The 13,020-nt window shown below is 34.4% G+C and overlaps 1 protein-coding gene across 3 annotated transcripts in view; it reads right to left on the bottom strand.

The window, feature by feature from the left end:
• The window catches only part of ALS2 (alsin Rho guanine nucleotide exchange factor ALS2), a 67,566-nt gene that overhangs the window by 39,071 nt on the left and 15,475 nt on the right, over positions 1-13,020 (bottom strand). For all 3 annotated transcript variants that reach the window (XM_072961460.1, XM_072961461.1, XM_031678125.2), the window contains exons 4-8: positions 11,511-12,433; positions 8,177-8,534; positions 5,602-5,770; positions 4,590-4,686; positions 979-1,056 (exon numbers count right to left, since the gene is read on the bottom strand). In XM_072961460.1, the coding sequence (XP_072817561.1) occupies positions 979-1,056; positions 4,590-4,686; positions 5,602-5,770; positions 8,177-8,534; positions 11,511-12,433 (1,625 nt within the window). The remainder of the gene's footprint in view (positions 1-978; positions 1,057-4,589; positions 4,687-5,601; positions 5,771-8,176; positions 8,535-11,510; positions 12,434-13,020) is intronic.

Raw genomic sequence — 13,020 nt, 5'->3', positions numbered from 1 at the left:
GTACTACTGATGAATTTTGTATTTCTGCTAGATATTGGGGTAGGAAAAATGGTTGAGAAACAGTCCTCTAAATTGCATCAAAGGGACTAGAAGTTACCAATTTCTGGATAGCATTACAGAAACTAAAACCAATTCACACAACAGTGAGGAAATCATCTATACTTTTAGCTTCACTACAGAAATTGAAAGGGTTACAAAAAGGTTTTACTACTATGATTACGTATGTAAAAACAAAACAAACAAAACAAAAGAGACCACCAGCTAATGTTATTTAAGTCAAACTTAAGTGAGAAGTCAAAGACTAGGCATTATTTGGTAGCATTAAAGCTCAGAAGTCAACACGATAGTCCTAGAAACATTTGCTTTAATAAAGTGGAATCCAAAAAAAAAAGACAAATGAACTTATTTACAAAAGAGAAACAGACTCACAGACACAGAAGACAAACTTATGGTTACCAGGGGTGGAAGAGGGTGGGAAGGGATAAATTGGGAGTTTGAGATTTGCAGATACTAATATATATAAAATAAACAAGTTCATACTGTATAGCACAGGGAACTATACTCAATATCTTATAGTAACCTATGGTGAAAAAGAATCTGAAAACAAATATATGTATGTTCATGTATGACTGAAGCATTATGCTGTACACCAGAAATTGACACAACATTGTGAATTGACTATACTTAAATAAAATATATATACACAAAAAAGAACTTCATTTTTACTTAAAAAAAACTGAATACTCAATAAACAGTGTAAGTTAATAACAAAAGAAATATAAACTTAACACATCAAAAAAAGAACATTTAGCTTGAAAACAAGTGGCTTCACATTTTTTTAATCTTAAAGTATGTCATAACAAATTTAGCTTACAAGTATATAATTCTCCTAATTTTATAAATGTGAAATGGAGAAATATAAAGTGTTAGAATTGTGCAGTAAGTTGCTATAAAAGTTATCAAATTTCATAAAAGTACCTTTGCAAGACGAGGAACTGTTGTTGGAAAATCAGAATGCCCAAGTTGACCAAAGGTATTGCTACCCCATGAGTAAACCTATTACAAAACCACAGGAAAGTAGGTAAGAGATGTGAATTTGATTTTGCATGTCAATTCTGAACTTTTATAATAACATATATATATACCAACAGTTACAGACAAATTACTTATACTAGTCTTTCTACCCTTTAAAATAACAGACACTAAGAAACTACATTTTTGTTTGTGAGGGCGGTGGTAATTGGGTTTATTTATTTACTTATTTTAAGGGCGGTACTGGGGACTGAATCCAGGACCTTGCGCATGCTAAGCATACATTCTACCACTGAGCTACACCCTCCCTGCCAAGAAAATACATTTTTAAACAAGACCAAGATAACTGGCAGACAGAATACATAGAGAAAACACAGGTTCCAAGGGGTAAGAATAACAATAACTACAATTTTTCAGGTGTTTATTATCTGCCAGGCATTATTCTTAATATACTTTCTGTGTATTAATTAGCGTTTTATTCTCACAACAATCTTTTTTTTTTTACAGTAAGGAAACTGGCACAGAGAGATCACAAGTTTGTAAGTGGCAGAGCCAGGATTTAATCCCAGGAACTATCCTATACTGCCTCTTACAAAGAAAGTGATTCAGGAAAAAAAAAAAGGTATGTACTATGAAGAAAAAGTAATCATGATTTGTAATTCTGTGGATAGAAGTGCTACAGAATGACTAGAAAGCCTTTTTATATTTGAAGAGTCACTATAGGAGAAACCCAAGTACCTATGCTCCACTTTAGACAAAAGATAACCGGATTACAATGACTATGTTTAATGAAAATTGTTTTGCTTATTCTGACTATAAAATCAATTCATGGTTACTGTACAAGATTGTGACAGTACAAAGAAATAAAAAGAGAGTGAAAACCACTGATGAATCAACCACTTAAAGATAACTACTACCTTGTTTTAGGAACTTACACATATATGCTTCCAGAAATTTTAATATCTACTAGATATAATGGTTATACAAAATGTAAAGTGCAAAACGGGATTCTACTATCAATGCTGTTTCTGTGACCTGATGCTTTTTTACATAATGCTCTGCACTGACATTTTTCTAGGTCAGTAACTACAGAGCTATAACATGACTTATAGTAACTACATAAAACTCTGCTGTGGATGTAGTTTAATCAATTACTTATTGAAGTAAGCAATTTGTTAATCATTTTTCCAGTTATTTAGCATAAAAATTGCATTAAAAATCCTGGAATATACATTCTTACATATCTATTTCCTCAGGACAAATTCCTAGCAAAGAGCTCTGAGCCAGTTAATACGCCCATTCTGATTTTTAACACATACTGACAAACTTTCTTCCAGCAAGGTTCAATGTACATTCCTGCCAGCACTGTGTGTACCATATCCCTAGACCCTCACCAACACTTAGTACTAAATGCAATCTTTGCTCATCTGATAGGTGAGACAATTTTGCTTTAAATGTTTACTGAGTAGTTGACTATCTTTTCATTTGTTGCTGGTCGTTTCTATTTATTTATGAGTGGAATATAAATACCCTTCGATAATTTTTCTCTATGTATCAGAATGTATTTATCTTTTATCAAAATATACAGAATGTATGTACAGATATATATTTATCTTTCTGTATGTATCTTCATGTATTTGTGATAATTTTTCATATGTATTTTATGTCATACATGTTACAAATGTTTTTTCTCAGTTATATATTTTAATTTTGTTTGTGTGGGTTTTTGGTCTGTTTTTTCTTTTTGGCTGTGCAGGATTGTTAAATATTATGTAGACAAATATATCACCTTTTTCTTTTTTTTCTTTACTTTTTTTAAACTTTTTTTGAGGGGGGATAATTAGGTTTATTTTTTTTACTTATTTTAACAGAGGTACTGGGGATTGAACCCAAGACCTCATGCATGCTAAGCATGCACCCTATCACTGAGCTATACCCTCACCCCCATCTTAACTTTCTAATTTGTTTTTTTATTCTCATTTTAATTTTTTATTATTGGGCGGTAACTAGGTTTGTTTGTTTGTTTGTTTATTCAATAGAGGGACTGGGGATTGAACCCAGGACCTTGTGAGTGTTAAGCACATGCTCTACCACTGAGCAATACCCGCCCCCCTTCTAATTTCTGGTTTTGATGTCATGTCTTTTTCTACTCTTAAGATAACTGAAAAAAAATCACCTACATTTATTCTTATACATGTAAGGTTTTACTTAATCCATTCAGAATTAGAATATGTAAAGTTATCTTAATTTTCTTCTGCAAATAAGAAGCCAGTGGTTCCAACATTATTTATTGAATAGTCTTATTTCCCCAACTGATTTGAAATGCCTACTTTTAATCATATACTAAATTCTCATTTATACTTGGGCCTATTTCTGGTCTACAGGTGTATTTCTGTTCCAATGATCTGTTTGTAGTTTTACATTTTATAAGGCTGGTTCTTACTCTTCCTTTCTGTTCTTCATAATTTATGTGGCTCACCTCCTATATTTATTCTCCTAGAATTATTTTGGGATCATTTTATTAAGCTGTAAATATTATACTGGAATATTTTAGGGATGGTACTGAATTGGCACTCTACTGATTTAATAATTTAGGGAGAAATGGCATTTTTGCAACACTGATTCCGCTCATCTAGAAATAAAATTTCTCACTCTTTACTATTTTCTTTTATAACTTAGAAGAGTTCTTGAGTTTGTATCATATGGGATCTACACTTTCATATTAAGAATATCCTATTTCCTTAATACTTCTGTTGTAACTGCGAACAGCTTCTTTTTCCCCTAGGTATAATTTCTGTTATACCTTACAAATATAAGAAAGCTAGCAATTTCTATGTTTATTTTGTAACTTACCACATTCCTAATTTCTTATTTTTAAGCTTTTTTGATGATTCATCATGTTAATAACAATAAAATATCATTTTCTTTCCTAATATTTATATTTATTGATATGAGCTATATTAGCTTTTTGGCTAGCCTATTATGTGATATTTACAGTATTTAAATGATTTAGAATCTTTTATGGACTTTTCCTAAAAAGACAAAGGGACTGATGAAGAATCATTACATGAATATATTTAAGAATAATTTAAAACAACTACTTTCCTTAGGAGGGTTTATATATACGAGCATGGTTTTAAATGATCTTGGAGGTCACTTTCAGGTCTCGCAATTTTAAGAGAAATGTCTTTTGCTTTCTTAGTGTCTCACTTATGGATTTTCTTCATTAAAGAACAAATAAAAATTCACCAATACCCGAGAAAATTTTGAGTTCTATTTTTCAGTTACAGAAAGCTTCTTTGTCAAGTAGACCAGTGTTGAATCCAAAGTCCACAGTTAACGTGCATGACTCTAGTTAAATTACATGATTGCTCTAAACCTCTCTTTCCTCATCTGTAAAATGGAAATAATATGGTGCAATGTAAAACACTGTAAAGATCAAATGAGATATGGGATTGTTGCCTGACACATAATAGATACTTAATAAATGATGGTCCAATCTTGTCATGTTGGCCTTCCATGAAATTGAGCTCAGTTTTTAATAGTTTGCTTCCTACCTGGGATTTCGCAGTAAGTGCAAGAGAATGGTAACCACCTGCCTCCAGATGGATTACTTCTTTACCATCCAGACATTTTACACACAATGGTTGAAGCCTTTGAAAGAAAAACATACACATATACATAAAAAAACTTAAAGTAAGAAGTATTCTCATCAAGAATCATGGCCTTTTTCAAATTACAGAGTAGATGCTTTCAAGTAAAAATAAACATTTCAAAAGAAAACATTAACATAAAAATACTGGATTTACGTTCTACTTCTAAAATATTATAAGTAATTTTGAATGGTTTTAATCTAATCATAATCACCAATTAACCACCATAATTCAGAATGGTTAATAATCATAAAGCAACTAAAGGATTCATATGGCAGAGAGTATACGTACGATAATGAAATAAGACCAATAGAGGGGAGCTGTCATTTTTTTTAATGCATTAGTTGCCTTCATTCTGCTAAGAATACAGGAAACATTCATATTAACTGGCTTTTTAGATTCAACTCTATTTACACATCTTGCAAATATCTATTGTTAATATCTTAAGAGTTCCTCTTAAACCAAACAGTTTTTCTGTGATGTACGTGAACAGATACGGTTTAATGCTGTGGTCATAGTTATTCTGACAGCAACAGAGAGTTTCAGGTAAAACAAAGCAAAACAAAAGCTGGTTCTATTTATATATTAAAAATTTGAACCATTCAAGTGTTCCAATGAAATACACTCTATTCCAAACACCCTTTCCTGTATTCCAAAATTAATATACACCAAAGAAGAGAGGGAAAGATATACCATGGACAGTTAAGTACTTTATTTTTAGGAACAAATTCAAGGCTTAGATGATAGGGTTTGTTGTTGTCGTTGTTGTTCTGTTTTTTATCAGAGTTAAAGATGTATAATAATCTAGGGCTCGAAGGGACCAGATCTCCCCCAGGAGGAAATGGAGACAGAACTTCACAGGAGAGAGGTGATTTGCTCAAGCCAATTCCTAACAGTACAGACTGGCAGCACTCACCTAGGCAGAACATCACCATGTCCCAGCTGTCCTTCCTTCCCTTTCCCCCACGTCCACACCTCTGTCCTCAGGGAAGGCAGGAGTGCATCTGCTTCTCCACTGTACGTAGGGGTCAGAACTACTGTCCGCGTTTTCACTCGGGCAGCTTTTCGCAAAAGCCTGGGGGAGACTGAAAACAAACCAGAAATATCATGAGGGAATAGGTGGGTGGGGAAAAAAGGTATCACTTTGATAAACTGTTGATTTTCAAAGAAATACACTAACATGGTATTTGTGAAGCATATTCTATAGGTTCTCTGCAAAAAAACAGAGATTAAGTAGTCGAACAAGTTTGGTAAATACTGCCTACTACATTCTTTCCTCCCACCACCTGCCCTGTAGAGATTCACACATGCATTAGCGTGCTAAAGATGCTGACAAGTCCTGCAATTAAAAGCCGTGTTTAAATCTGTTTAACCCTGCCCTACTTCCATATATTTGGCCATAGAATCCTTTTCTGTGTAACACTGGTTATATAGAATGTCTGTGTGACATCCTGTCACACAGAATGGAACTTGTATTCTAAATAACTACACTAAGGCTGACAAGTATTTTTCCCATTTCAAAGCAGAGTTAAAAGTTGAGCCTTTCCTTGGGGGAGGGTATAGCTCAAGTGATAGAGCACATGCTTAGCATGTAGGAGGTCCTGGGCTCAATCCCCTAATTACCTTCCCGACAAAAATAAATAAGTAAAAAGTTTTTAAAAAGTTAAGCCTTTCCAAATTAAGGTCTAAATTTAAACACATTATAAATATTATAATAGAAGATTTATTTTAGATATAAAATTTGAAAATTTCTACAGTGAGAAAAAGATTATGAATGGGAACTACTAAAAAGCTCCTATAGTTTGCCTGCCTACTTTAAGTTATTTTATAGAGAACATCATCTTTTAAAAAAGAGTGCTGACATCTTTTAGACTGTTCAAAATTATAACAAAGGAATATAACACCATTTAAGTCTTATATATCAATTTGGTGACAGGGTATGTTTTGAAGAAAATTATCAAGACTTAGTCACTTGGTCATTAAGTTGTGGGACACCAAAAAGTGATCATCACTGGCTAAGATCAAAATCTTTTCTATTAAGTGTACCATCCATTTGTACAGAGATTCAAATAAACTACTTCAAGTTTCCTCAAAGATGTATTCCAGGTCATTTTAAAACAGAGAGAAAAAGAATACATGGAAAAATTTTCTAAAAATATTTCAGGTTACTAAGGAAATTTTAACCTAAGGAAATAAGTATATTAGTAGAATTGCTTATTTCACATGATCTAATGACATGACAGAAATTTGTGGTTCAAGGAGATCTCAAATACTTTATTTACACTGAAAATGCTGAAAGACATTTCAGAATAAGAAAATTTTGGCCCAAGATTCTCCTTCAAACCTAACAGAAATCATGGGATACACACACATACACACACACACATATTAACCAGGACTAGGATTTTATTTGCACAGATGAATCTAGTGATAAAGAGAATAGCAGGATAGCAGAAGTGCTCAGAGGCACAAGAGAGAGCAGTTAGTAAGTAGAACAAGTGTAGGGAACAGGGGCAGAGCAGAAAAAGGTAAGTTTTAGTGTAGTCTAGGATTCCAAATTTCCTCATCACTGGTTTACAGCATTTTGTGCAAAGCTCTAAACTATAGCCCATGGGTCAAATACAGTCCACTGTCCGTTTCTATAAATAAAGTTCTACTGGAATACAGCTCATTTATTGATGTTGGTTGTCTATGGCTGCTTTTGAGCAAAGCTGAGTGGCTATAACAGAGACCATATGGCCTACAAGCCATGAAATATTTCTCTGTAGCTCTTCACAGAAAAGGTTCACCAACACCTAGTCAAATCCAGTGTTTCTCAAACTTTAACAAGCACACTAACCACCTGGGGATCTTGTTATAGTGTACATTCTGACTCACTAAGTCTGGAGTCAATAAGAAAGGAGCCTGAGAGCCTGCCTTTCCAACAAATTCCCAGATGCTGTTGATGTTGCTGATCCTCAGGCTGCATTTTGAGAAAGCAAAAGTCTCGTGACAGATTCCTGAACTGACTGAGAAATGCAGACGAACCAACTGTGTAACAGCCTCATTATTCTAAGAAGTTTATTGCTAATGGTTTCAGAAAATGAAGTTTTCTCTTACTGAAGCTGAAAGTCATCTTCATTTTCAGGTTAAATACATTAACTTCTCATTTATCCAGTGATTACATCTGAAAATTCATCTATCTGGAGTACAGGCCTGAACTAGGAAGTAAGGAGGCTACTGCTACATTCCAGAACAATAAAATAAGATTCATAGTCAGATTCATAAGTAGAAATCATGAAAAATTAAGGGTCTAAAGTTACTTATAAAAAAGAGAAATATATAAGTCTCTTTTAAAACAATCTAAAATGACCAAAATTAAATAAATTTTGACATTTGAATATGTCAGCTTTAGCAATTAGGAAAGCAAAGTTATTATAACACAACATGTGCTGTTAGGAGCATCTTGGAGTCATCAAAAGTCAGATCATAAAACCTGGTTATTTCCTTACCTTGTGACAACAGTCCAGGGAGGGAGAGTCTTCGGCTGCCTCCCTCTGACTCTTCTTCTCTGATATCCACAAGACTCGAACTCTTCTTTCCTTGCATTGATTCCTGTTTAACCTGTTCTTCTCTGCTATCTTTCAGACCTTCTGGGCCTATGGGACCACTGCCTGCCTGAGCTCCAGGTTCACAAGGGACTGTACTATAAAAGTTCATAACTTTTTTAAGAGACAAGGCCCCAGCTTCATAGGTAGCAGCCACTCTCACACCAACAGCAGATGCACAAGAGACCACTAGGCTGTTTAGGGCTGAAGTGCTTGTGGTTGGTGGGCTGTGAAGATTAGGAATTGCTTCTTCTATAAGAGGCTAAAATATACACACATAAAAAAGTATGTAAAAATAGAATCCCTCATATAGCAAGCAATCAATAAAAAGAAAGTGTAACATCTATCACTATTTGCAAATATATGAATCCAAAAGAACAGAAAAGGTCTCTTCATCTCCAACCTAAATATATCCCTTCTTGGTCACTGATTTAACAGTTCCTTATCAAAAGTACTTCCTTTTGTTTCAGTGGTTTTTTATCATGGTATTTAAAAACAGGTCCCAGTTGCTTTTATAAAATTAAACACAGTAGAGGGGAGAAGGGAGGGAAGGTATTGAAAACATAGCCTTTAATATGAGGTAATTGCCCTGGATAGAAGGCTAAAAAAAATGCAAATTTTATTATTGATTGCTTCTAGGAAAATTTACACAGATCACTACTAAGAAATAATCAGAAAAATACATATATTTTTTAAGAAGAAAAAGCTTTGCCTACTTATCCTAAAATTCTTTATAAACAGGAATTTATATATGGCATACACAGGCAGGAAAAATAAGTTATACCTCTGAATTAACAGCCCCCAAATTATGTTCTGAAATTCAAGTTCATCTACTGTCTCATCAGTGAGTTCTTTTCCATGACTCAGGGGCAAGGTAAACTGAAGAGTTACCTTTGCTCTCACTACCACTGAGTAAATGTGGTAGATTAATAATTAAACACTTGGACCAATGTTCTTAGTGTTACTAGTCATAGCTGTATTAGAAAGCCAACTAAAATTTTATAATCTTAGTGAAAAATCAGTTAAAACTTACTCTGAGCTGTCAAGCATCATAGTTTACTAAAGAAGAAAGTCATCAGATGTACCCACTAAACATACAAAAAAGCTTTAGGCTTATGAGCATAGGTCACAATGAAAAGTTTGTTTTCTATGCTACCCAAAGATCCCAGGGTATTATATATATTTCTTAATTTGTTCTGAATTGAAAACTAAACTAAAAACTTTTTTAATTAAAAATAAAAAAATTAAAAAAAAATTTTTTGTGGGGGGAGGCAATTAGGTTCATTTATTTATTTTTTTAATAGAGGTATTAGGGATTGAACCCAGGACCTTGTGCATGCTAAGCATACGCTCTACCACCAGGAGGGAGCATATCTTTCCCCTCAAAAAAAGTTTTTTTAACATTGGTTTCTGATTTTCTTAAAGGAAATAATTCCTGTTCCCTGTAGAGTGCCTGACATGTAGTAGGTGCTCAATACATTTTGCTGAATTAAACATTAAATCCAAAAGAGCTATTTCTGTGTGAGTCTCTAATTAAATATCCAACAAAATAAACAAATATACCATATAAAACAAAAGATAAATATAAAGCCTATTACTTCTGTGGTGACACAGCTTCCACGATAACTTGTTCAGAAAAACTAGTGTCCATATTTCCACAGTCTGTTTACAAAGGCTCATAAGAGAAGCAGCGATAATATTTAGGGGTGACCAATTCAGGGAGTTCTTACCATTAGGTGAAGGAAAGTCATAAAACTCTAAACTATTGTTCTAACTGGCTCCTCTACGTAATTATACTTAACAGTACATAAAATAAACAAAACAAGAACACATAACCAGTAGTTTTGATGAAAGACATAATTTTAGGAGTCCCAATCAACCAATAATAAAATTCAGTAATGATTCACTGTCAAATATTTTGGTTTATTTCACAAAAGTGAAATAGTCTCTTAGTTACACTTGGCCAGAAGAAAAAAAACTTGTCCTAAGCCACATAAACTCCTAATGGTTAGCTGTATGATTGAGATACTATTTACAAAGACAGAACTAAATTTAGTGGAACAAACACTGCTAAAACTAGCATAGGTAACAAAAACTTTAATGTTTAACCAAGTAAGTCTAAAGGAAAATACATTTTCAATGATGATAATTTATTAATCAAATAAACTATATATAATAAACTTTGGCATCAAAATTAATAAATCAGAGGAAAGGCTTTTGAAAAGTCAGAGTTTAACATTTCTAAAAACATGTACAAGTCCTGTTAAATTATTACTTTTGCCTTGTTTAGTTTTTCCTTTCTTTCTCCAAACAACTTCCTCCTACTTAAAAAAAAAATCAGATTTCTACAAGGTTCAGTGATTACCATGAAATAAAAAGTGTTTCTAAAAACACCTCTAAGCCATGTTCTTATCCTGAGCAAGTAAACAACAGTAATGAAGAATCAAGAGGCTCCCAGGTTTCAAAAACCTGAAAACAACGCCGCAGGGTTGTTCTTTGATAACTGGATGTTTTTGTTTAGATTTGTTCTCTTGCGGTTTTGGTAAAAGCAAAAGCAAAGGACTTCTTCTAAGAGTAAAAAAATCGAGTATCCTTTAGGACAATTTGCCTTAAGGAGGGAGACAAACTTTACTGTATGCCCTGTTTAAATAGCTTTTCTCCATTTACTACAAACTTCCAAATTGAGAGTAGTTTAAATAAAATGAAGAAAATATTAAACCCTCCCCCTAATGACACCCCGTAGGGACCACTGGTATTCAAGAATTCAAACAATATATACTGCTAGTAAATTTTAAATCTGCCTACAGTTGAGGGATCTTCCACATAGCAACCTTTCCTGATAAAGAAGGAAAGGATTCTGAAGAATGCTACAAATATAGATCAGACAATTCTTTGTGAATACATTGCCATGACAGATTAAACTCTTTAGGGGCCCACCAAAATTCAGTACTTTAACCATGGGGGAAAAAGTACTAAGAAAAAAATAAGGGATTGTGTTACTTATAAAACAAGCCCAGAATGACATCTTTCAATATCATAAAGGACTAGAATTTGAACCTAAGAGTAATTTTGAACTAATTCAGTTGTGCTTATCTAGGTTTGCATGGTAAGACAGACTTATAGTCAAACTCAAAAAATGAAAAATGATACCAACCCTTAGGCATTTTAATGTTTCTCAAGAAAAAGTCATATGGTTCAACTCCAGAAATACCTTTACATTATAAAGTTTAGCAGGTACCTGAGATGGCACTGGTTTTTCACCATTCTCTGAGTTCTCTCTTATTAAATGATCTGACAGTTTCTGCACGTATTCATTTACTGCCTGAGTGTCAGGGTACGATGGTATATTTCTTGCAGAAGAAATTTCAGCTGTTCCCATGACGTCTTGTGGGGAGGAAGTGGTCTGAACATTTCCAACATTCAGTTCAGTAGCAACAGGCAGCTCATTTTGTACGAGAGTGTTCTCAAATACTTCTCCCTGGCTGTCAAGGGTTTCAGTGGAGGGGCTGATGGCAGTGCTGGCCTGGTTTTCTGCCTGGGATTCTGACAGCGTCACGCCTAATGGACAACAATGGCTGTCTGATATAATCACATGGTCTTCCTTGTCAGTCATCGTAATTAAGAGCTGGCTGCACTGGTTGCATCTTTCTGGCACTGGCTTCAGATCCTGGGAAGGGAGGCACTGTACCAGTGCTAAGCTGTGGAATGCACCACAGGCGACTTGGAGCACTACTCGCCCCGCAAGATGTTCCACCTTTTGTGGCTTCGTCACTGGAAAGGTAGTGGTAATGAGACCCAACTGACAACCAGTACCCCATGCCCAAATCTCTCTGCTTATGGACAGTGCCAGAGTGTGCTCCTCGCCGCATGCCAACTGCAAGATCCTGACTGCTAACAAAGGACTGGTCTCAGAATCAGAAATGCTGACAGGATTCGGTTCCGGAACATACTGCTGGTTAGCTACTGCACACTGGCCAGCAGAGTTCTCCCCCCACATGTACACTACACCACTTTCTGTCACTGCTCCATTGTGGAAACTCCCTGCTGCCACAGTAACAACATATTGCCCAACCAGGGCATTTTCTAGAATAGGGCTACTCAGACAAATCTCTGCTGGTTCACTTCTCCAGGGGAGAGTCCCAAAGCTGTAGACCTCACCATCTGAAGGTCAAAACAAAACAAAACAAAAACACAAGGGAGGGAGTTAGTGATCAACTAAAAATTTTATCAGCTAACTTAGGTTTAACTAAATAGAATTTTTTTCTTTTTTTAATTTTCAAAAGCACAATTGTAGCGATCTATTTCAAGTATATGATATTTCACATTTATTCATCTTTTAACAAGTAACATTTTTCAACATTCTGAAATATAGTGACAATCTCTACGAACTGTAGGATCTTGCTCCTCTCCTTCAGCTTATCCTACAAACACTGAGCATGGATCTGTTACTGTCAGCTATTGTCATAGGCTATTACAGAAACAGATTCCAAGAGTCCAGAGACAAATAATGATTGTGACAAGATAAAATAAGCAGAAGATAAAATATACACATTCACTAATACCTATAACATTCACTACTACTGAGTAAGTCAGAGCAGAAGAAAATTATGTTATTGCATAAAAACATTAGAGATTCATTTTGGCCAAAACTATGAAATTAGCTTTATACCTCCAGGTTGGACTGAAATCACTAATGTTAACAAGACATGGCTGTCTTCATGCTGTGTATACTACGTATAATTTTTAAA

Source organism: Vicugna pacos, chromosome 5 (genome assembly GCF_048564905.1).
Source record: "Vicugna pacos chromosome 5, VicPac4, whole genome shotgun sequence".
Taxonomy (NCBI): Eukaryota; Metazoa; Chordata; class Mammalia; order Artiodactyla; family Camelidae; genus Vicugna; species Vicugna pacos.
The sequence above is the reverse complement of the archived record's forward strand: the minus strand, read 5'-3'. Positions and strand labels throughout refer to the sequence as shown.